This window comes from Ursus maritimus, unplaced genomic scaffold (genome assembly GCF_017311325.1).
Source record: "Ursus maritimus isolate PB19 unplaced genomic scaffold, ASM1731132v1 scaffold_17, whole genome shotgun sequence".
Lineage (NCBI taxonomy): Eukaryota > Metazoa > Chordata > Mammalia > Carnivora > Ursidae > Ursus > Ursus maritimus.
Window position 1 is genome coordinate 52,051,448 of NW_024424119.1, and position 25,391 is coordinate 52,076,838.

Consider the following 25,391-nt stretch of genomic DNA (forward strand, 5'->3'; position numbering starts at 1 on the left):
CCTGTATGTAGATAGTTTGTGATTTTAACTTTCATTTCTTCTTTCATCTCTGAATTATTTGGAGTGTTTTTTTTCTTACCCAAATGATTCATTTTTAAAATTTGTTTTTACCCCCAGGGCAGAGGAAGGAATGGAATTGCTCCGGGCTTATTAGAACCACGTGGATTATGAGTATGGGAGGTACAGTTTCCCCCAAAGGAAAAGTCAGGGCTGTTCCCAAAAGGATTTGGGTGGATATTAGGCAGACATAGATACCAGTTTCTTCTCCACTGTCGATAGAATTGTTGAAGGAGTCAGTGAGACAGTATGTGTAATTTACTTAGCATCGTGTCCAGCACAAAACAAGCTGAATAATAATAACCAGATTAATATGTTCTCACACCCTTTCTTACTGCTGATCAGAATACTGGCATTTGCTCTACGGTCCCGTAGCTCCCTAGAGAACATTAGCAAACAGTAGGTTACCCCACTGCATCTGAGGATTACCAGGTAATCCCTATGGCATGAGAGGATCTGTGATTGTGTCCTCATTTCACCTCGGGGAGCCAGGAGCAGATTTGGCTCCCCTGGACCCCAGGATTCTGTGCAGGCTGCAGGACTTTGCCCACGTGCCTTTGTGATTCATTAGCCTCAACACCAAGAAATAAACGAGGCCATGTGCTCATCTAAGAAAAACGGTCTCTGACCACCTGACATGTGACTGCCTGGGTCAGCCTGCTTTCTGCAGACCTGGGAGACATGGGTCTCAATGTCAGGGAGCTTCCAACACATTTCATGTAAGGACTGTTCTTTAAGGGAGGATTTGTCCTGAAGTCTGTGTTTTGCATGATTGATATTAGTTGGTGGGCACCAAGTAAAAGTTACAGTCTTCCGCACCTGACAGGGAGCCCGAGCTGTCTGCTGACCTCTCCTGCACGAGATGGAATCGCTTTGTGCTCTCTTAAAAAAAAAAAAAAAAACACAAAAAACCAAAACCCTAATGAGCTGCTGCTTTGTTATTTCATTTGGAATTTATCAAGACAGTTTATGTGATCAAACCACACAAGTATAGTTCTGGGTGCCAGCAGGCCTCATTTCTCAAGTCTGAAAGTGATCTTTTCAAGGCAGAGCAGGAGAACATGGGAAAAAGTCTTCCATCTCAAATTTTAAAGGCAAGGGAGAGAGAAAAAGGAAAGTGTCGAAACTGTGGCATATTTTTATGCTGTGGAGGGTTTTTTCCCCTCAACACAGCAGAATTTTCCTTATTAAATAGATAGCTGTGTGAGAAAAACCAAAACCAGCCTTGGGATGGAAGTGAGGCGGGTGGCGATGGGAGAAACAAGAGAGCAGTGAGTTGCTGGGCTGTGGCGAAGCCCGGGTGCCAGCCGCGGCTCTGCTCCGGGAGGTGGGGCGCCCAGCTTCAGGCGGGCTCTGCGCCACGGACCATGGGTGTCCCTCAGCTTAAGAGAAGGTGTCTGTTCAGGAGAGCACCTCCTTTGTCAGCCTGGCGCTCCCTCCTCGGGGCCGGGGCGCCTTGTGGACACCCCTGGTGGGGGGCCTGCATTCACTGGCAGGAAGAAGGTTTGGCCACATGCCCCTGAGAGCATCCAGAGCAGAGCCAGCTGAGGGCTGCCCACGGCCGGCCCCAGGGCTGTCTGCCCCACTGTGGCAGTCTGGTTGGCACTGGGATCGCAGCCACAGAGTGTCACCAAGCCCTGGGTGGGGCATGGAAGGAGGGGGCAGAGCAGAAGTAGGTTCTGGGTAGCTGTCCATCTCACAGGAGGTCCAGTCGGCAGGTGGGCGAGCCAGGGGGCAGATGCCAGCAGCCAGAAGCATCCTCTGGGAGTGGGGGGCGGGCCACAGCATGGGCGGCTGGGACTCTCATCCCTGTGCCAGCCGATGACTCCCAGTCCCCAGCCCTGAGCATGGCTCTCTGTTCCAATTTTTTGGAGTTAGACAGGCCTGAATTCAAATCTTGATTCCCCCGCTTGCAAGCTGTATGACCTTAGACAAGTCGCTTTTCCCCTCTGTAAAGTGGGAGAGTGAGAGTACCTTCAGTGCCGGTCGCTGTGAGGGTGCGGTGGTTCAGGCAAGGCCAGCGTTTCCTGTCGCAGACTGTGGCTGTTACTCGTACCGTTGTTTCCTGCTACGCATCTGCACCTCCCAGTCTAGCCTTGGGCTCTGGCATTGCTCAGCCCTGTGGCGGCCAGGGCCAGTGGCTGGTCCAGTTACTGTCCATCTTAACAAGGCCGTTAACACAGCCTCATCTGCTGCAGTAACTGTATAAATAGGACAGGAGCTGAGACATCCCAGCTGTGCCGTCCCAATCCAGACGGAATCTCCCAGCACTGGCCTGTCTGAGGTGGGTGGCCGCCACGTGGTCGGCATCTGGGCGCCATCCATGGTTATGGCAAACCCAGATGGGTGCATCCCTCCCATGGGTGTCCCGATGTTCTTCCAAGTGGGGCCTGACCATGGAGGCAGGGTCAGCTCAGCTTCTTGGGCACCTCAGTGGTCCAGGCCCCGGTCCAGGAGACTCCTCATGACCACCTTCATTACCCCCAGTCACAATCAAGAAACTGAGGCCACCCAGCTGGCAAGTGGCAAGGCTGGGGTTCCAAGTCTCCTGGCTCCAAGCCCCACACTCTCCCACTGGCACCACTGCTGCCTGTCACGTGGCAGAGCTGGCAGGGCCTTCAGGCCTGAGTGGGCCCAGTGACGATGGGACCTGGGATAGATACGCCATGATGAGTGCCAGGGAGGCGGTGGGGAGGAGATGGAAGATGTAGCCGGGAGAGGTAGCAGCAACATAGTTGTGAGCCTTCTTGGAGAGTGTTGACCCCACAGGGGAAAGTAGGCAGGGAGAACCATAGCCTGGGTACCTCCGGGTCCAGCTCTGCCGTCATCTTGCCTCACTGGCTGCTGGCCACCAGAAGATCTGACTGGGGTAAACGAAGTCCTGACAATATGGCAGGACAAACCTATGTTCAAATCCTGCCTCAGCCATTTCCCAGCTGTGTGGCCTCAGATAGGTGAAGCAGCTCTCTCAGCTTCAGTTTCTTCTTCTGTAAAAATGGAGATAAAACCTCTCTGGCAGCTGTGTTATTGTTATGATCCCATAATCTGGGCGAAGCTCTTAGCGTAGGACCCGGCTCGTAGTAAGTGCTCGGTTTTGTTATTATTATTTATTTAAGTATTAAATTAATTTTTTCAAATATTAAATTTTAGGGTGAAGGGGGTGGGAGATACAAGCGCCCAGTTATGGAATGAATAAGTCACGGGAATAAAAGGCGGAGCATGAGGAACATAGTCAATGACATAGTAATAGCACTGTGTGCTGACGGACGGCAGCCTCGCTTGTGGGCAGAGCGTAATGTATAAACTTGTGAGTCACTGTGTTGTACACCTGAAACTAATGCAACATTGTGTGTCCACTACACTTCAAATAAAAAAAGTAATTAAAAAAAGACAAAATAAGTACTGAATTTTAAATACATTTATAAAAATATTATTTCTTTATTTTACTATTGTTGTCACTTGACTCTCGGTGTCTCTATCTTCAGCTACAAAATGAGGGTAGTGGTGTACTTGGGAAGGTTATTGTGTGGCTTACATAAAATCTGCCTTTATTCATGCCCTCCTTCATTCAGCTAATGTTTACCAAGCAGCTCCTGCGTGCTCTCTTCCAGCTGCTGGGGATTGAGCTCTGGAGCAAGACCCACTTCCCGCTCTGATGAGTTTTAAGTCTGATGGGGGAATCAGACGTTAAATACATGAATGATACAAATAAGTATCGGATTGCACTTGTGGGGAGTGCTAACTGTACGTGGGGCCTTAGCACGGCGCTGGCACAGGACAAGTGGGAGGTGACTCTGCTTATGATTTCATTACGGTTTAGGCTTTTAAATATTTCCAGTTATGGGCTAATAACGATGCTGAAAAGATTTCCCTGGATTTGCACAGTATTAACTGTAAAAGATTTGCTGCCTTTGGGGCAGTTTTTGTTTGGGGACTGAAAGGATGTTTAGATGGATTTTCTGTCCAGGCATTGCCAAGGCGCAATGTCTGCCCAGGTTGCTGGGGACAGGCCTTTTGGGGGAGACCCCCCCAATCCTCAGTGTGTCACAGTGTTGGCCTGTACTCTCAGGTCCTGGGGGGGTAGACAGGTGTTGGAGCCTTTTGTGGAGGGGGAATTAGCTCTGATGGAGTAGTGAGTTCCCTGTGCCCCCCGGGGTGCAAGCGGGCACCAGGAGCTAGAAATGGTGTGCCATCCTTTAGAAGGAGAGCATCTCCTGGCCTCCCTTTGCATAACCAAGGACCTGAGAAGAAGCAGAGGGTAGCTTCAGCCCTCGCAGGGCAGCACAGAGCAAGCCTTCCATGCTGAGGGTGTTATTTGAGAAAAGCTGATTCCCCATGTGTTTCTGAGGGCTAGTGAGTGGGTCGGAACACAGGCTCTGGAGCCAGACAGACCTGGGCTCCAATCCCACCCACTCACTGTGAGGCTTAGACGGGTTTCTTAATCTCTCTGAGCTTTCATTTTTTCCTCCACCCTCAGGGGTTGATGGCAGGGTCACATGGGTTAAGAGGTACGTTCCCAGCTGGTGTGGAGCTTCCGGAAGCCTCTGTTCTCCCCCCCCCTTTACCTGCTCCCCAGCATCTCTGCTTCTGGCTGAGCCTTCATTCTGCCACTCAGTCAGCTGGGTTCAAGGCTGCACAGAGTTTGCAGCTAGAACAGGGGTGCCACGTGTCCCCTCGCCCGTCACCTCATGCTCAGCACCAGAGGATACTTTTTGTTGTGGTTGAAGCAGTAATGGGATTTTCAGGATTGCCTCTGCTGAATCCTTGGGGAAGTAACTAGACTACGTTTTTAAGGAGGGAGAGGAAAAACAAGATCCAAAGAGAGAATCCATCTGTGGATTTCAACCTACCCAACTTGGAGCTTCCATACAAGGGAAATTATTTCTAATTATTTAAATTTTGGAAACATGGTGACACTAGAAAGAAAGGAAGTAGAAATGGCTCCAGTTAGAAGTGCTAGCATATGTTTCTGTGATTTAATGGTTTCCCGTAACAATGTGTAGCTATTTTTAAAGCAGACGAATGACTCATGGTATCCAGCACCAGCGGTCCACTGTGATGGCAGGAAGTTTGTGCTCTGGGGAAGCAGGCTTGGGTTCGACTCCCACCTCCATCATTTACCAGCTGTGTGGCCTGGAGAAAGTGATGCATCCCCTCTGCATTTCCTTTTCCTCCTCTACAAAATGGGTTGTTGTAAGGATTAATAAGATAATGCACGTACGAGTCAGTGCAGTGCTTGTCCATCCATGCAAAAAACCCCACAATTTTTATATTAAATACCTAGTTAACTAGATTTGTCATAATTCTTAGTAGTTATTTAATAGTAAACTTGTAAGGCTATAAATTTTCCTCTGAGTACCACTTTGGTCAAATCTCATACATTTTGACATATAGTGTTCTTACTGACATTACGTTCAAATAGTTTTTTGTTTTGTATTTTTTGCTTTTTCTTTGACCTGAGAGTGGCTTATGAGTGTGTGTGTGTGTATGTTTTCTAATCAGTTAGAATTCTTTCTATATTTATTGTTAAATCCTAGATGTAATGTGGTAAGGTCAAAGAATGTGGGTAATACAGCATTTACTTTTTGGAACTTACTGAGCATTTCTTTATAGTCTAATATATAACCAATTTTTGTAAGTATTCCATGGGTATTTGAAAAGAATGATACTTTCATTTATATAACACCAATCTTGTTAACTTCATTACTCAATATTCATATATGCACAGATATGTACATATATCTGCATATGCGTGTGTATTTTTGTAGGTCTACACACGTGCACACAGTGACATGCATGTGAGCGTGCACATCTGCACACACACGCACACACACACACACACACACACACACATTCTGGAAGAGACATGCCAAAGGTTCCTTCTATGATTGTGGCTTTGTTGAACTCACTTCATTTCCAGCAGTTTTTTGCTTTATATATTTTGATGCAGTGTTGCTTTGTGCATAGAAATTTGCAGTCATTAGATCTTCTCAGTCAACTGTGCTTTTCGTATTTAATATCTGTCCTCCTCTTTCGCTTGTCCAGTGTTTTCTGTCTGGAATTCTGCTTTATATTCCTTCTCCTGCTCAGCCCACCAGGATCGTAGGTGTAGTGGCAGTGCTTATGGCGGGCTGCTGGGACGACATCCCATCCGTTGTCCACGCACGCCTCCAGAGAGCCTGGGGTGTGGATCGTGCTGTACAGCCAGTCCTCCTCTCCCATCGCTGGCCGAATCCCAGCTGGGGTGATGCCAGGAGGCTGTGCTGAGGCTCACACTGGCCTACTGTAGCCATGTTTTCATATCACACGTTACTTTCTTACTAAGTACCCTCAAGAAAATTCTCTATCCAGCCTTAGTTCTTTGTACCAAGGACTGTTGCTTTTTTTATTTCTTCTTTTTTCTCTTAGTTAATTTATGATTTTGGGGTGTGCATGTAGATAGAAAAATAGACACATAGCTAAGTAAACAAATAAAAAACCGAATTCAGTCCAAATGGGCGTTGTCCTGGATCTGACACTTTAGATCTATCCAACGCCATCGGTTCGTGAAAAATACAGGTATCTGTCCCTTTCATGGCCTGTTACTTTCCAGTTGGGTTATAGGACAAAATTCTTGTGGCTGGAGAGTGTATGAACTAGAAATGCCAAAATCTGGCCAGCGTTCATTTTGGCTGTCACTCGAACGCTTGATTGCAGTGGAGCAGTCCATGTGAGAAGTAGTAGTCCCGACTGGAAGTGAGGTCAGAGTAGTACCTCGGCCTGCTGTAAGTCACCCTTTAGACCGTCTAGCACAGCAGTGCTGTTTTGTGCTAGTTTGTTCTGATTCATGATGAGTGCCCACCATTACTAAATACCTTCTTTAATTTTAGGGATCTATCTTCTGGATTTAATCTACATTGACTCTGCATATCCTGCCTCAGGCAGCATCATGGAAAACGAACAACGATCCAATCAGATGAACAATATTCTCCGAATAATCGCTGATTTACAAGTTTCCTGCAGCTACGGTTAGTACCCCTGGTTGCTGGAACTGTGAAATCTTACATCACTGAAATTTGGATTCAGCAAACTCTACAAAAGCTCTTCATTTTAATATCTTGAGCATCTACCGTGTGCTGGACCCTTTACCCACAGGCTTGATCCTCAAAGACTGTGAAAACTAGTTGTTCCCATCTCTGTGTTACAGACAAGGACACTGAGGCTGAAAATAGTTCAGTTCCTTATCTGACATCACGCATCTGGGGATGCAGAGCCAGGTCTTTCTGGCTCCCAGGGCATTCATCCACGAAGAGCTTTGTGGGCAGCCCCTGGGCAACTGTCCTCCAAGAAGATTCAGGAACCCGGGTTCCTTCACTTTGTGGCTCCGCCGTGTCCCATGGCCTCAGGGTCCTCTAGTGAACACAGCATCCATCCGGCAGATGCAGGAGGACAGAGAATCATACAAGAGTAGGTTTTATGGACTAGATTTGTACATGGTGCTCATCATTTCTGCTGGAGAGGCTAGGACATGTAGTCTAGCTGTGGGCCTAGAAGAAAAAGGGAGCTGACTTGGTAGAAACTGGCTAGGCTCTGCTACTCGTGACCGGATCCAAAGTATGATCAGTTGTCAGAGATGAAGTTGAGGAAGAGAGAAGTCAGAACGCTGGATGGGCCATCCATGCAGTTGCTAATTTCACCCAGGATGACGGTGGACTCTGGGGTGTGGAACGCAGCTGTGAGCCAGGTGTTCCGGTCCTCCAGGAAGGGGCAAGAATGACCAGGGTGCCAGCCGGGAGGAGTCAGCAATGAAGAAGGGAATGGGTGACAGAGCTGAAGGAATGTGCCTCTGTGGAGCAGGGTTTTCACAGCGGCTGGAGGTATAAAAGTGTGGAAGCAGCATAGGGGGTCAGGACGGAAACCAACCCCACCTACAGTACACAGGGCGTGAGAAAACTAACAGCCTCCATTTGGGAAGGCCACAGGAAAGCCAGGGTGGGGTTCTGTGGGGTGGGCTTGTAGAAGCAAATCCCTCCCACCCCAAACGCTTCCATGGGCACTTCCAGATCAGCTGGCCTGACCAGAGGAGCTGCGAGGGGTCCAGACTCCCGTGCAGTCCTCCCCTGCCCAGGCTCTTTCCCTTCACAAGTACATCAGCACTTGCTGTCCCGCTGGCCTGCAGGGTGATTACACACACGGCTTTGGGGTCGGACAGACTCGGGCTCCAGTCTCAGCTCTGCCTCCTGAAAAGTCACTTCCTCTTCTCTAAGTGTGAGTTTTACTCGTTGGTAGAAATGGGGACACAATGTGTGCAGAGCCCTTAGCACATTCCAGCATTTCATTAGAGCTCAGTAGATCCTCGTACAACTGTCACCCTCATTCATCTGCATCTTCTCAGATGTTATCAGCTTCGTGAAGAAGGTGTCATTATCCCCAGAACAAGTACAGTGAGGATCTAGAGAAACAGAATGACCTGTTCCAAATCTTGCAGTTAAGGGGCAGAGCCATCAGGAGTGCCTCGCAGCACCTGGATGCACGTCCCCAAGAGTGAGGGGCCCTCCCCACCCCCTTTCAGCTCCTCTTCACAGCCTCCTTTACTGTCTTCACCTCTTCCCTCAACTTGTTCTGTCCCACCCCTTGAGGAATGGCAGAGAGGACCATAGAGGTTTTTCGACCCCCTTGGAGTGCAGTGACCGTGAAAGTCTGTGGAGGGCATCTGGGAAAGAGGTGGGGTGCAATGTGGTAGAGTTGTCCGTTGACAAGGACGAAACCTGGCTCTGCCACTTCTCAATGATGTGATCTTTTCCAGTTGCCATAGTTTCTTTCTCTGTGTAACAGGCATATTATTTCCCCCAAATGAGGCAGTGTCACAGTTAAAGCAGATGCCTTCTAGAAACCATCTGGTGCATAGCCTGGCACAGAACAGGTACGCAGGAATCTAGGCCCCTCCCACTCTTCCCAGGATGGAGTAACTCCAGCCCATGGGCCAGACTCTCACGCTGTGCTCGGACCTGGGTTGGACCTCTGCACCAGGCTGGATGGGGTTTGTTCATTCATCTCGCATTCTTGTCATGCAGGGGGTGGGAGGCTTGCCCAGTTGCCCCAGTGGAAACCTGTTTTAGGGCACAGACACCCGGCTCTGGTCTGTTCTGGAGGCCTTTCTCTCCCCAGCTAAGGAATGGTGGTGACTTCAGGGTATGTGGTCTGTGGCCCAGCCATCTGGTGGGGGGGCACTCCTTGAGGGCAGATTGCATCAGTGATTCCTACACTTGTCATTCGGGGACGACGGGGAGACGCTGAAGCCTGTGGGTTCTGTCCGTGTTTTGCAGATCACCTCACAACCCTGCCCCATGTGCAGAAGTACCTGAAGTCCGTACGCTACATCGAAGAGCTCCAGAAGTTTGTGGAAGATGACAACTACAAGTGAGTGCCCGCTCTCTCGCCTGGCCCTTTGGGACCAGTGAGCTGCCATCTGCAGGGCTTGCAAAAGGTCACCGCAGCAGCACCCGTAAATCAGCACACACTAGCGCAAGCACGTAATGTGACCTCTGGCCCCAGCCGCACAGGCCCCGTACATCTGAGGAGATTGTCCTGTCAGCTTCTCGGCCTGGCTTTCCCACATTGCATGGGTAGCATGAACCGGATTCCACGGCTCTGCGTGGTACAGGCTTTGTGTTCCGGGTCATCACATGTGACTCCCCCTCCCCCCACAGCACTGGGTGGCAGGGCAGTGCTGTAGCCGTGCCTCCAGGCTGACAGAGTTCTCCAAGAGCCTGTTTCGTGGACGAGGCATCTCCCTGTGGCCCCAGCTTTCTGCAGGACTCTTGCCATCTGGCACTGGCTGACGCCCCATCTCCATCCCACGCAGCCCTTCAGAGTAGACTCGGTTCCCACGAAGACCCCTGTGGGCCCTTTGTCCTCATCTTCCACTCACCCCGCTCTGGCTTTCAGTGGGCTCTTCATTTGTGGCACCTGGGAATTTATCCAGCATTTCTATGTATTTAGAGGGAGAAGGAGGATTTTTCAGATCACCTCTGTGCCACATTGATTGGACTTTCTCTTGGCTCATTTTGAGCTTGAGGCCAACTAAGAGTCTCAGTACTTTTCATTTGACTGGAAATATCAAGGCAGATCTCAGCCATCTTGTAACTGATCATTTACCCTAAATGTCAGCTTTACATGTATTCTTTCAAGTCTCATCTTAATTGGCTGCTTCAGGTGTCATGTTCCTTTGAATCCCATTATCCAATATATATATGTATTTTATCTCCTCCAGCTTTGTATCAAAAATTTGACCAGTTTGATTACTTGGTCTTCATCAAAATCACTGAAAATGGTAGGGAACTGTGGCCACTAGAGACACCCCCGGTCACTCCTGATGTGCTCACTAGGACCCTGGGGATGGCAGTTGAAACAGCTCCACATCTGGCCGTGTCGACAGTAGTCGTTCTCTGCCCTAGCTGTGAATCAGAGTCACCTGGGAAGCTTTATCACCATCCATATGTTTGTGGTGGAGCCTGGAAATTTGTGTTTTTTCAAAGCTCCCTGGCTGGTTCTAATAATTAGCCATTTTAGGGAGCATAGACATAATGTCTTTAGTTGTTATTGTATAATATTTTGTTAGAGCAGAGTATTATATGAAATTGTGATCTATTACATAATAGTAACAATAACAGATGGAGGCCAGAGATTACCCTTAAAATTATGCTTGCCGCAAATTAAGCTCATTTTACTTACAAAGCATTTGCTTTTCCTGAAAAGAGTACCCCAGAGTGTGAAATTATTCCCACTTAGGTTCTGGGATAATATTTTCCATTCATATGCCGGTAGTACAATTAAAGAGACAGCAGTTTTTCATTAACACTAATATCCTTTAAGGAGAAAAATGGTCTATAAATACTTCTGACCATGAGATAATCCTTGGACAAGCTGCAGGTCGTGAGTAATTACTCCTTCCATTCTGAAGGACATCGAACACCCCCTGTGCTTACTGCTAACCAGTCAGCCTGGATTTTACAAAGGCCCTTTGTTGTGGTCTAAGTGGGCAAAGCAAGGGAAGAAGCCTGCACTCTCTCCCCCAGGGCCTGGACCGTGGATGGGGTCCCTCCCCAGGGAGGCCCTGGCTCTTAGGGACACAGGACATGCAGGGCTTGTGATTCTGCTGAGGAGCCCACATTCCATGGCCCAACTCACGTCCCAAGACTTGTCCCCCACCCAAAAGGGCGCAGTGGCTTCATTATTACCTGATGATGGAACATTTCTGACACCCCGCCCCCATCTGCTTGGGAGACACTGTGCCACGGACCCAAACAGTGCTTGTTTTTCTCAACTCTTTGTCCATTTTATCTTATTTAAGAAAAATTACCCAAATTCCTACCACTTAGAAAGCATGGCCTTTAGCATTAAGTGAAAATAATTTTGGACATTTTTAATGCATAGGAAGTGCATAGAGACACAGAGAAGGATGGACAGATGGTTGGATGAAATGATAGAACTTATTAAAATCGGATCATGCTACACTTGCTATTTTTAATGGAAAGTATTTTAATTTAACCAGAAAAAGGAACTGAAATAAAATGTAAGGAATTGCTTCTCTTCAAATAAATATTTCTTCAGCACAAGAGATATAATTTCCTAAAAGAGCCTTCTAAGATTACCAAGAGAGGTCAAGAAAAACATGAAGAGCTTTGAGTCCGTGAGTCCTGTTTTAACCAAGTCTCCACTGTGCGCGGGGTCAGTTGACTGGTTATGAAAGATGAGAATGTCAGCCCTCTCCCCTGCCTTCTCCCCCCCTTCACCATCTTCCGATTTTTTGTTAGCCGTGTTATGATTACTACACAGTCCATACGTTATTTTTATAACGTATGCATTATGTTCGGGAACCATAACTCCTACTGGTTAGTGTTCCTAAACAGATTGAACTCTTACCACCTGTGTTCCTCCGCAGCTTTTCCATTCCTGGAGTCTTTATTTTAACGACTCCCTTATTTAGCTGGATTTCCCCATGAGGCAGGTTTTTACAAGTCCTGCATGCTCTGATTTCCCTCGTGAAAACGTCCGTGTGTGACGGGGCCTCGCCTCACGGGGCCGTGCACGTCTGTGCCTCTCCTGCGGCACTTACAGACCCTGCTCCCGTTGCCATCTGACACTAGATGCTGCTGTAGAGAAGTCTGAGCCACTCAGATCCTTTCCTCTTGTAAGTGACTTGCTTTATCTGCCTGGTGGGTGAAGGATTCCTTGGAGTTCAAAGGCACAACAGGAGGAATGGCTCAGAGTGGTGTGTTCTGTACCAAAGTTCCCTGCAACGTGGCATGCCCTTCATTTTGGAGGGACTCTTCGGGTTATCTTTGACTTCTTCTGTCTCATTTCTTGGCTTTCCTCTTTCAGGGGTTCCAGGCATCCATATGTTGGGTACTATCTGCCTTCCATGTCCCCTAGCTTCTTCCTAGTGGCTGTAATCTCTGTCTTGGCCTCCCAGACACTCGGACGATCTGTCTCTACTTAGGTATTCATCTGATCTTTAATTGGTCCTCTAGGACCCCAGTCTCCCTTTCCATCTTACTCCTTTGTGTCATCGTCTCATTTTTCAGTTCTTGCTTTATTCAACCCATGTTCCAAATAAGCTGTTCTCCTGCTCAAAGCACTTGGGGGGAATTTCTTGTGTCCCTTGGGGCTGCCTCCTGGGCTGAACGATCTGCACACTGCTCTATTCCTTTCTCTTTCCTTTTTTATTTGAGAGGATGTTTGCTAGGCTGCTGTACCATTTCTTTCTGTCTTGCTCCCATTTGAGAAGCTCCATCTGGCTAGTCTATGGCTCCAATGGAGGGAGGCAGCATCTGACCCTGCTCCCGTGCTTGTGAGGTGGGCTGGCTTTTCTCCTGTGCGCTGTGAGGTCAGGGCGCTTTGTCTTTCCCTTCTTCTGTAGCCTGGGGGAATGCAGGGCTCAGACTCCAAGGAGACAGGGAGCAAGCAGTGTGTTTTAGACACACGGGCTCTGTTAAAAGGCCTGTATCAGGGTTTCCTCCACCTCGTTGGGGGCTGTATCCCATTCCAGAGAGGGGCACCCTCAGGTTTCAAATCACCCCCTCAGGGGAACCTTCATTTCTGTCAGAGTATCCACCATGCCGTCCACCCGTTTCATCCATTTCTTGCCAACATGTGGTCCCACTCCAAAGAGGGAAGGGTAGGGACTCCTACTCAGACCTACCAAGAAGCCTCAGAGGGCAGGATAGGAGCCCTGCTGTGTCACACCTCTTGGTGTGACTCCACAATCCTTTTTCTTTCCTTGGCTGCAAGTTTCTGAAGTTCATGGCTTCAGTTCATGCCCCTTTCCTTGAGGAGTTGCAGCCAGTAAGTTCTTCTACTCCTGAGCCTTTATAATTATTTGTTGGTTTTGTTGGGAGAAGGGGAGTCTGGCATCTGGCTTCACTCCATCATTTTCACCCCGAGGTTCTTAATCAGTGCTAATAATAATAATAATGATGATGATGATGATGATAATGTTGAGGTGCCAGTCCTCATAACGTGTCCATTGCTTTGTGCCTCTCTGGGGCATCCGAGAAAGGGATGCAGAATAATGATTAAATACACCGATTTCAGGTCAGACAGTCCCGGGTTGATTGCCTGCCCTGCCACTTGCTAGCCTGTGAATTTGGGGAAGCTACGTAATCTTTATGCTGCTCAGTTTCCTCATCTGGTAGATGGCACAGTAAACATCCCTAGTCCCCAGGCTTGTCTTGAGATCTGGGGCAGACCCCAAAGGGCTCCTGGGCTCCGAAACTCTAGCCCTTAGCAGCAGTCCTGTCTCCCGACTCCAAGCACACATGTGATCAGTCCCCCTCTGATACACCAGAGCCCCTCTGATCTCGTGAAAATCTTTGTTTCCAGACTGTCACTCAGAATTGAACCGGGAAGCAGCTCTCCGAGACTGGTCTCTTCCAAGGAAGATCTCGCAGGTACTGTAGCCACCTCGAGTGGGGACACACCCACTAATGGCCCAGGCATGGCTGCCGGGGCTGGCTCTGACTGTGGCATCAAGGGCACAGTTGAGTTGCAGGTTGGCAGACTCCACGATCCTAGCAGCCCTTGTACACCAGCCTTCTGGGCCCCTAACCCGTGGGGCCCCTGTGGGTCACCTCTGGGCTGGGGCTCCCTGAAAGAGCCTGGGACCCGACAGCCCCAAGAGAGGCCAGATCATACCCTCAGGTTGGGAACATGCACAGGGTAGAGAAGACCCTAGGTTCTTCTCCGAGTCACCTGGGCCCTTAGCATTGGGCCGGATACCTGGGCTCGGGTTGATGTGCCCTGGAGGGGTGGGGTGCACGGAATGCGTGGAGACTTGGTGCCTCCAGACATGGAGGGTTCACCCTCCTGGAGCATCAGCTTTATTCACATGTTTGGGACATACACACAGTGTCCCTAGTGATTAAGGGGTTTGGTACAGGGTTCCCATCCGAGGGATGTAGGAAATAGCAGCAGGATTCTAAAGCAATTGTTGAGGGCCGTAGAAGGAATGGTAGGAAACACTAGCCACTCAAGACTGTTTCTTCAGGAGGTAATGCCAAAATTCTGAAGCAGAGTGGGCTCAAATCAAAAAGCATTCTGCCCTTGAATCTCCTTCAGATTAGTCCGAGTAAGAGGCCTCTGCCGCCTTATCTGGTTAACATGCCTTAACAGGATAAACCAAGTCTCTGGCCTTCCCCGTGTGCCAAGAAGTCCCCACAGTCAGGCTTGCTTTCTCCCCTCTGGACAGTGCCAGAGGATTCATCTCCTAGGGCCCCTTCCTGCTGCAGGCTTCCGTTACTTCTGCCCCTGCTGCGCTTGGCCCGTCCCCACTTCCCTCTCCCTGCATGCGGGAGCCACTGAGCAGGGAGAGATGGGAGGGCCTGATGTGAGCCAGGCACTTACAGTGAGCCAGGCACCCAAGGGGAATGAGGCGAAGACCTGCCCGCATGGAGCTTAGGCTTTAGCAGGGAGGCAGGCGGCAGAGCCGTGAGGGGGGCGAGGCACAGTACAGGAAGAGAGATGGCAGAGGGAACGTCTTAGCCTTTCCTTGAGGGGCCAGCTCTGCCTCTGTCTAGCGACTCTCTCCATCCACAGGCCAAACTCGGGCCTCATCTCTGCCTGAGAGAAGCAAGGCCTCTGGAAAGTTCCCCAGCCAGGCCCCTTGCACATGCCTTAAATGCCTTCCCCTCGTGTTTCCGTGGTTGGCTCTTGCTCATCGTTCTAAACTCAGAGAGACTTTATTTCAGCTCTTTGTTTCTTGATGACACCCCCATTTGTAATTTTTCTCTTTGTCTGGTCACTGGGCCTCACTTAGTTCCTGTTAGACTCATCCCGCTGGATGAGTCTCCAGCACCTGGCATAATGCTCGTGCTGTATGGGTGCTCGAGCCTCCCCGGGTTCATGGATGAGTGGGTGAAAGGAAGGAAGGACCAGTCTGAGGCTCCAGGTGGGCCTTTGGTGCACACTAGCCTGGAGCACAAGACGGGTCTTATTGCTGGAGCCTCATCCCTGAGCCTCAGAAAGCCTTCTGCTCCCCAGGGCCCTTCACACCCACCTGCAGCCCTGGCAGCCTCATCTGCCAGCCTCAGCTCCCGAGTCTCAGCCATTCGGCAAGCTCGCAGGCTGCTTATTATCAGGTCAGATGACAGCAGAGGCCTCCCCTTCCCCTAGGCATCAATCTGGCCCAGATCGTCCCTTCACTTGACCAGCACCTGCCTCACTACCTTCTCCCTGAAGAAGAGACCAGGGCCCCACCTCTGCCCCCAGCCCAGTTCTCCACTGAGCACCACCACTCCTCCTGCCAGGCCGGAGGTTGTGGACCAGGACCCAGGCTCAGAAACTAACACTGCTAATTGGGGGCCTCAAGAACTGACCTTCTCACTGAGCCCCGGGCAGGAAAGGAGGAGCTATACTGACTTGACCCCTGCCTATGATGGAAACCAGGGCCTGGGAGCCAGGACCCAGCCCCTGGCCCAGCCTCCCCAGGGTCCAACAGACTTTGCTGTTTTAGCCACCGTCCCCTCCATCGGCTCTGTCATTTATTAGCTATGTGAGGCCAAAACCCAGCAAATTAACCAACTGCCAGCATCAGTCAGAATCCTGTCAAGAAAGAGAATTGCTCCCCCCACCACACCCTGGCTCACACGAAGAGACTTAAATGAAACTGAAATGGGAATTATGTAAAGAATGGTGAGGCACCAGCACCTCTAGGCTGAGGGACCTGGGAAAGAAAAGGTCACCAATTCCAGAGATTGCTGAGCCGAGGAGGACTCGACTTCTGAGGGGGCAAACAGAAGAGTCGGCGTACCCGCCAAGTCTCAGTTTCTCCATCTGTAAAGTGGGCATCATAATGCCTCCCTCCCATGGTTGTTGTGGGGATTTATTGAGACCACGTGTGTGAAACAGTCCAGTGCCTGACACACAGAACTTTCTCATCAAGTGTAACTTCACTAGGATGATGTGATTGTCATCACTATGAGGATTGTGCCTGTGTCACTGAATCAGCCTTCAGCTTTTCATGAAGCATTGCTGCCTCAGGGGTGCTTTCCTCCCACTGGACCCCCACCCTCCTGGCCCAGGTCAGGCCCCTGTTACACCAGGGTTGGCAAACGATGGCCCAGATCCAGCCCAGCCCCGGTTTTGTACTGGAGCACACCACACCCATCCGTTGACATATTGTCTGTGTCTGCTTTCCGTGCCAGTGGCAGAGTTGAGAGGTTGGGACAAAGACCCTATGGCCTCCAAAGCCTAAAATATTCACCATCTGGCTTTTTACAGAAACTCTGCCAACCCAGCGTTCTCCACTCTTGCAGAGCCGGTCTGTACTTCTCCACGGCTCTTCCCGCCCCCCGCCCCCCGCCGTGGGGATTCAAGTCTTATCTGTGCAGATTTGTCCCATGTCTGCCTCCCCACACACACACTGAAGGCCCCCCAACGTAAGGACCCCATCTGGCGTCCCCAGAGCCTGGCACACAGGGGCCCTGGGGAAATCGCCGTGCTCGCCTGTCCTCGCCTCTTCAGCCCGGCCTCTGAGCTCCTGGCCGGACCCTTCAGGCTCTGGGCTCTGGGAGGCAGCTCCAGGGCTGCCGACTGCTGACTCCACACTCCCTTCTGGGGAAGTGCTGATGCGGCACTTTTCACACAGTGGTGTGAGCCCGGCTCACAGGAGTGTTTTCAACCAGTTTTCCAAAGCCCTGGCTCCAGCCCTGGAAGCAGGATGTTAAGGTTTTCATTGATCACCAGAGGGCCTGGGAGTGTCTGGAAGGCTTCCGACGCGCTCAGTGGTCCTGGCTTCCCACCCGCAGCCTCGAAGCCTCTCCGAGGACAGAGAGGCGGGTGCTGCTGCAGCCTGGGACAGCCGAGGGGTCCTGCGGAGGGCAGGACCAGAGGGGCAGCTCCCACGAGGCCTTTCACCATCTGGCAATCAGACCAGGCTGCGTGGCAGGAGCCCGACCGGCCCAGGGACAGGAATGTGCCTCTTGCAGTCCCAGGAATGGGAGGAACGCAGCCTCCCTCAGCAAATTGGGATGGGGGTTTCAGCTACGGCTCCAGGCTCCCTTTCCAGCAGTCAGGCACCCACCCACACACCTGCCAAGGAGAGGACCCGAGATGCCTTCGTTGGTTCGCGCACTCAGGACATCCAGATCAAGGGCCTACTGTGACGGGCCCTTGCGATGAGCCGGGTACCCAGTGGAACAAGGCACCTGCCCGCATGGAGCTTGGGCTTTAGCAGGGAAACAGGCAGCAAGAGCCGTGAGGGGACAAGGAGATGTGGCACAGGAAGGAGCCAGAGGAGGCCAGCGTAAGACCAAAATGGTTGGTGGGCTCCCTGACCCTTCCGTGGGGCCGTGCCCACTTCTCTCACCAGCTCGCCCGCCTCAGGTGCTGAGACCTGCTGACCCAGCACTGGGAGCAGCCGGGACTTGGGTCTCTCAGAGGCTTTGGTTCACGTCAGTGTGGTCCCAGGCTGAGGCTATGCCCTTCGTGTCTGTGATGGCCCCTGCGCCCCACAGAGAGCTGCCCGCTCTCCACCCTGGGGAGTGGCCGTGCTGGCAGCTCTGCACCAACAAATAGACTGTGAGAACGGAAATGGAGAAACCTTCTCAGTTTCTGGGCTGTGGAAGAGAGAGGGCCAGGAATGCCACGTTTTCAGTCCCCGCCCCCCCCATATGTAATGTTTCATTTATATAAATGAACTAATATTTTCCTGGAGAGCAAAAATCATAAAGAACGTTGACCCCCAGAGAGGGCAAGTGGTGTTTGTGTGTGCCTTGGAACCGATGAAGACATTTCCAGATTCTGTGAGCCCCGCCTCCACGTGGCTGAACCAACTGACAGGTTTTCTCTAAAGAGTCCTTGGCAGCAAAGCAAGGCCATGGAAAATCTCAGCATGGGCCTCGGGTTTCTGTGCTCGTACCTTCAGACCTGCTCTCCACACACCTCTGTGTCTTCCTTGTTTTACTGCCTCTTGGGGAAAAGCCCTGCTTTGGAGTCAGGCAGACCTGAGTTCACGGCGTGGCTCCAGCACTTACCAGCTGTGGGACCTTGGGCCATGGCTTACTCCGTCCGAGCCTCGGTGTTCTCATCGGTGACACGGCCATGGAATAAATACTTCACATAGGCTTACTTCCCAGGGCTGAGACTGTGCCGGGAAAGCTCTCAGCCCAGCACCTGGCACATGCCCACCACTCAGGATTGCTGGCTCATGGCCCGTACGGGGCAGACTCCAATGCTGTCCTGATGGAGGAACAGCATGACACAGCTGTCAGAGTAGGGGACAGGGAGCTGGAGGGCCCTTCCCTCAAGTCCAGCTCACTACTCAGCAGCTGCACTGGGTACCACAGCTGCACAACCAGCCACCCTGGAACCTAGTGGCTCAGAACCACCATTCTGTTATAGGCACAGGCTCTGTGGGTCAGGAGATCGGACAGGATACAGCCAGGATGGCTTGTCTCTGCTTCACAGTATCTGGGGCCTTAGCCAGAAGGACTCGAAGGTTGAGAGGGACTCAGTGGCTAGGGGCTAGAATCATCTGGATGCACGTGGCACTGGCTGTTGACGGGGCCACAGCTGGGGGCTGAACACATATGTACGCGTGGCCTCCCACGTGGCCTGGGTTTCCTTACCGTATGGCAGCCTCAGAGTTGTCGGCTCCTACATGGCAGTGTTCCCCCAGAGCAGAGGTCCCAAGAGCAGGGTGGAAGCTGCGTCACCGCATCTGTGTGACCCCCTCAGAAGTCACGTGACCTTGCTTTTGCCACACTCCGTTGGTCAAGGCAGTCACATAGGCTCTCCCAGTTCCAAGGAGAGGGGACTCAGACCCGACCACTCAACAGGGGCAGTGTTGAGAATTTGTGGACGTGTTAAAACCACCACCAGCTGGTTCCGAGTAGGGAAACAGAGGCTCAGAGATGGTGGTGGTGGTGGCGGTGGCAGGGGTGGCGGCCGCCGGCAGGCATTGAGCTCGTACTCGACGCCAGGCACTGTCGTAAGTGCTTCCTGTGTGTTCACTCAGGACCCTCACACCTACCCTGTGAGGTGAGGGCCGATAGCCTCGTTCTGTAGGGGAAGGTACTGCGGCGCTGGCCCCCTCATCTCTCGTATGGAGGAAGGAGCAGAGCCAGCTGCTAAGCCCAAGGGTCTGGACTGGTTGCCCTTATCCAGTGCGTGGAACGAGCAGGATGCACTTGAGGGTCCTAGAGCACCCTGGGCTCTGCCCCATTGCCCTTTGTGTCTATGCAGTACAGTAATAGGAAGTACAGTGTCTATGCAGTCATCGCTGCCCTGGATGACAACCTTGGCACATCCAGGCCTTTCCTAGAGACACTTTTGAGTCATACACTGTCCCTCCTTGGTTCTTAGAAGGCCGCTTCTGTGTAAGAATCACAACTCCAAACCTGATTTGGCATTAAATCTTTTTCACTCCCCCTGGCTGGGGGGCTTGGGGCGTGATCTCTCATGGTCAGGGTTGGGGGTACTTGGCCCTTCTCCCCACCAGGACTTTCTCTGTCTCAGTTGGCTTGCTAACCTTGGGGCTTGGAGCAAAGGACATAGTCTTAGCAGTGGGTTCTGCTGTCTTGGAACCCTCCAGGTGACAATTGTTGTACTGATGCTTCCTCACATGAGCAGTTTCATGGGTTTTTCAGAGATCCCACAGGTTCCTTGACCAGGGCATGTGTCAGTCCATTCTGGAACCACTGCAGCTCCTTCACAGAGTCTGTGCCCCCGGCCAGCTGCTTGCATCTCTGCAAGCCCTTAACTCCATGCCAGCTCTCCTCTCAAGGGGCCACTGTGGTCGGTGGGAGGCCACACCCTTCCTTGTCCTGACAGACCTGCGAATGCAGCTAACCCTGGTGTGGCCGCCACTGTCCTCTGGCTGGGGCCGTGTGGGCTCCCATGCCTGAGTAAGACACTAGGAGTCCCCTGGGTCTCCCAACTGCTGGGGACATGCTTCAGGCTCCCTAAGTGGCCTGTAGAGACCTCCCTCTCTACTGTAGAGTAGTGAGCAGAAGAAGAGAACACTCTGTGGGCGGGGGTGGGCACTCCCCCTTCCATAGGCTCCTCCATTAGCTTTTCTAGACTCTCAGAATGGGTTAAGGGGCCCAGGTGAGGCGCTCGAGAGCCGATAAGCCAGTGTCTGCCTCTTCGCTCTGGAAGTTCACATCTGCTCTGCTCCTCATCTCTCTTCTTAGTAGCCTGCTCCATCAAGGTCAAGCAGAGGAACAGAGACGCCACCCCTCTTCTGTCCCACTCTGCTGCCCCACTGTGGCCCAGCTCCACACATGGCACCAGCGGCTTCCCCAGCCTTGCTTGCTCTGACTCTAGGGAGAAAGCGTCTGGGCCTCACCACTATTGAAGGGCGATCGGATGCCATTTCTCAGAAAGAAATGAACCGGGGCATTCTGAATGATGTGTGAGCCAGATCTTGGCTCACGGCGAGGACCCGTGAGAGCTGCATGGATGAGAAACAAAGAATGTGTGTGAATGTAACAGTGACCGGCTCCCAGGCTCGCCCATGAAACCCGGCCTGAAAGGGCTTTCTCTGCACAGGGCCGCAAGTCCCTGAGTGCCAGAGGGCAGCCCCAGGGAGGGCCCCGCTCTGGGAACAGGGCTCAAAGAACACACAGTAAAGAATCCAGGAGACACAGAACCCCCTTCGCCCCGTGCGCCATGTGCCCCGGTGACGCTGTCTGCAGCCTCAGATCCAGCCATGGTCACTCCCCTTCTACAACGCAGAGAGGCTCAGGAGGCCGAGGAGACTGGATGCCGAGCTCCCGGCAGCCCAGGCAGAGGCTGGACTGGAACTCGAGTCTTGTGACTCCGAGTCCCCTCACCACAGCTGCCTCCCATTAATTTCCAGTGTGCAAGACTTGGAAAGTAGCCTGCGAGCGGCCGCCGGCTGCCAGACTGCTTCAATCGGGCAGTGCCGACCCAGGGCAGGGACGGGGATGCTGCTGGAAACCCGTGGGAATGAGGCTCCCCATCGTCCTCTGCAGAGCCCGCCCCTCTGTAGCCAGAACCCTATGCCTGGCCCGGCCGTTTGTTTGGTGCACTCGGGCCTGGACAGCCCCCGCCTCCCTGAGCTGGTGCTGGTGGGAGACTCTGGTCAACAGGAAATCCCATCTCATTCCTTAGTTACAAGTGGATGGGCCCCTGAAGGCAAGTGCAAGCCACTGGAGAGCAAGGGACCGGAGTGCCTGGCCCCGAGGACGGGGGTCACCGCCCTCTCAGAACTCAGGACGTGTGTGCTGGCAGCACTGGGCCTACATCTCAGTGGAAGCCCTACCATCGCTAATTTCACCCCTGGCAAAGGGGGAAGGTCAACAGTTCTTGCCTCCATTTCTCCCTTCTTCTGAGAGAAGCATCTAGTTGAGCAGAAGGTCGTTTCTGGAGCGTTTCAGGCTTGTCTGCTGTGGTCGCCGTGGGTGGGCAGAGGAGGACGCTGGCTCCTGGCACTGGCCAGCCGACTCAGGTGGCAGGCTAGGCCCCTCCAGATTGCTCTCCCTAGAGACTCGGACCCTGGGGAAGGAGACCATTGCTATGTGTTCCAGCCCCAAAGATGGGTGCTGCCTGCACAAGGTGCCTCTGGGGGGAAGAAGTGACAGCTGAGGATGGGGCTGCTGTCCAGGAAAACAGTGCATCGCTTCTGAGGCCTTCCATTAGAATTACAAGTGAAGCCCAAGGTCATTCTCCTCATGCATCTAAAATGACAATTTTCTCAAATATTTGTTCTGTTGACCCTGATTCTACACAAGTTCCTTTTTAGCCTATCTCTTCTTCTCATCCCGCAAATGCTGCTTCTGTCCCAGGCCTTCCCTCTTCTCACTGAGTTTACAACTCTGAATGCTTTTGCCCTCTCCCAGGGCTCCACACACCCCTGTCTGGATGCATCTGTCCTCAGGGCCATCTGCCTCCTGAACACCGCACGCAGTGGCCTCCAGACACCAGTCCCAATCTGAACTTCTCACCAGCCCCCCAAGCCTGCTTCCTAAGTGAACGGAACCAGCCTCCACTGAGGCTGTCCTGAGCCCCCCTCCCACCACACCTCCTAGACACCTCTCGTCCTCATTTCTCCTTCCTGGCCTGTCATTTTGGCCCCATCCATGTGCTTTTTTTAGCCAGAGTGAGCTTTCTAGAGTATGAATCGAGCACATCACCACTCCTCCTAAAAATCTCTACACCTTCCCGCATTAAACTCCAGGCTCCCTACATGGCCCTGCAGCTCTGGTCGTCCCCCCCGCATCACCACCACACACACAGCCCCTGCCCTCAGCTCTTCTGCCAGGCGTCTCCCTGCAGTTTCTCTAGTAGTTCCTGTTGTCTGCCATCTCGGGCTTTTTGCTCTTCTGCTCCTTCTGGGTACGCCCCTGCATCGGCTGGAACTCTTGGGCCAGCCTGGATGTCAGACCCTCCGGCTCCTCTCCGACCTTCCCGTGTTCTCAGGTATACTGCTCATATCTCCGATGCCCACCAGCTGCTTGCCCTGGCGAGCTCCTTAACCCTCTGACCTCGGGTCCCACATCGTAGCATCGAGACGACAACCGTGCCTGGGACGCAGTGTGATTGCACCTGTGTAAAGCCTTCAGCACAGTTCCTGGCATCTGTAGATGTGCGGAGAAGGCCCGCTGTTACCATCACCACCGTCATTACTGGCATGGTAGTCGTACTGTTGGTGGAGTTATTGCTGCTATCATATCTGTTCTTTCTTCTTCCAGTCAAACCATGTATCCTGTTGGTGCAGTTATTGCTCTTATTGTATCTATTACTTCTTTCCTCCTATCAAAGCATGTGTCCCTCCCGGGTTTATTTATCTGCATACTTGTCTTTCTCCCCCACTTGACTGTAAACCCCATGAAAGCAAAACATCAGCTCTGTGATCCAGTGTGGCTGGCCAGCACCTGGCTCAGAGCTGGCTTGGGGTCAGGAAACATTTGCTGCAGGAAGGAGGGAGGGATGCTGTGTCATTTCCTCCTCGAAGGGAGGCTGCTGGCTCGGGCCGCTGTTCCTGTTTTGCAGATGTAGAATGAGGCTCAGAGGTGCCAGGTGACTTGCCCAAGGTCACTCAGCCTGCACGTGGCAGATAACACTGGAGCCCACATCTGTCTGCCTCTGGATCCTGAGTTCTTAGGACCATTCATCATCCTGCCTCCCACCCACTGCAAAGCCGTTATTAGAAGGCCTTGTGCTCTTTTCTCTTCCAATCAATGAGTGGTCTGTTGGGCAGCTTGTTGGTTTCTTGAGAGAAATGTAATGAAAACCAGATTTTTTTTTCAACATGATATCTCGTTCCCCACAGAGACTGTCAGTTCTCATATGTTCCACTAAAACTGCTAAAGAAACAGCCACTTAAAGAGCTTTAAAGATTATTCATGGAAAAATTATGCTGAGGAAAAATAGAGCAATCCTCTGAGATAGTCAAGCCACATGGTCAGTTTTTCCAGCTGTTCGTGCCATATCGGGCTGGGCAGCGGGGACCACACTCTGCAAAGCAAGGCCAGAACCCCAGCTCATTATCACTGCCCCCACCCCTGCCCTTGCCCCAGGGGACACAGAGAAGCAAACTTGCCAGCTGCCCAGCTCAGAAACAGCCCCAGAAGCCACGTGTCCCTGGTGCTGTCACGTGGTGGCCACCCCAGGCTTAGTGGGGCAGGAATATGAGGCCTTTCAGTAGCAGAGAGCGTCACTTACTGGCAGAGAAGCCACCCCCGTCCCTAAGTCCCAACTGAATGGAAATTCTTCTGCTTAAGCGTCAGACCAGGCTATTGGTCAACAATGCAGGGGGGAGGAGTGGCCGAGACCCAGGGCACCCAGAGCAGCATCAGCTTGGGCACTGGACCCAGGCAGATCACAGCCTCTACTGCTTGGGCCTCCCACCCTTCCCCTGAGCTGGGCTGAGGGCCATCCGAGGCCAGGCGTGCCTCCCAAGGCCGTGCAAAGCAGCAAGAAGAGGGAGGCGGATCTGGGCCTTGTCCTGGAGGGAGAATCAGGAGCTGAGCGGAAGAAACCAAGGGCGAGTCCGGAGGCGTAGGCAAGCCGGAACACGCGGGTCAGAGCCGGAATGCGGGAAGCACCTGGAGACAGGTGAGAAAGAGAGAGAGCCGGAGTGAGTGGGACAGCCACGGAGGTTACCAGAAGAGCTTTGGAAAGTCCAGCTCTCTGGGCACAGCACAGCACACACGGCCAGCTGAGGGAGCAAAGCCAGCACCCCTCCAGTGCGTGACCTGATGTGCCTCGGATGTCCCTTTAACACGGCGACTGTAAAACTACCAGCTGCCTACGAGTCAATGAAATAGGATGTGCAAGTGTTGGGACAAGCCCGGCCCGAAGCTGGTGCACCCTAGATGTTCGTCCTCTCCACCTTCACCGGCAGAGTAGCAGTTGGACTTACCCAACGCACGGTTCCCGGAGGAAGTGCCACCTGCTTTTGTCAGATCGATCACCTCAGATGTGACACTGTTTCTTCTGCCTCAGGTTTTCACTAACGCCTGGCCTTTGAACTGCTAGACCTGCCCCCACCCCCTGCCCCACCACCACCGGGTTAGCCGTGTACCCCTGGGTTGAAGTCTGGCACGTGGCGGGGGCAGCACGCCCCAGCAACGCAGTACCCGGTCCCCACACCGAACACTCAACCGTAATTCTCACCATTATTATTACTATGACAACACAAGGAGTCGAGTTCCAGTTCAAACCGCAGGGGGCGAGCACTGCAAGCTGACCTTTACAAAATACTTTCTGAACCCATGGCAGGAACCAGGGTGACTCAGGCAGTGTAATCCCGCGTCCATGCCACTGATAAACAAGGCGAATTCCACCCTCAGCATGGATTCATTTATTGAGCAATATGTGTGCAAAAC

The 25,391-nt window shown here is 52.2% G+C and overlaps 1 protein-coding gene across 5 annotated transcripts in view; it reads left to right on the top strand.

The window, feature by feature from the left end:
• Positions 1-25,391, top strand: part of RALGPS1 (Ral GEF with PH domain and SH3 binding motif 1) — a 252,288-nt gene that overhangs the window by 190,007 nt on the left and 36,890 nt on the right. For all 5 annotated transcript variants that reach the window (XM_040631909.1, XM_008698750.2, XM_008698752.2 and 2 more), the window contains 3 exons: positions 6,927-7,064; positions 9,363-9,456; positions 13,921-13,988. In XM_040631909.1, coding sequence (XP_040487843.1) covers positions 6,927-7,064; positions 9,363-9,456; positions 13,921-13,988 — 300 coding nt within the window. The remainder of the gene's footprint in view (positions 1-6,926; positions 7,065-9,362; positions 9,457-13,920; positions 13,989-25,391) is intronic.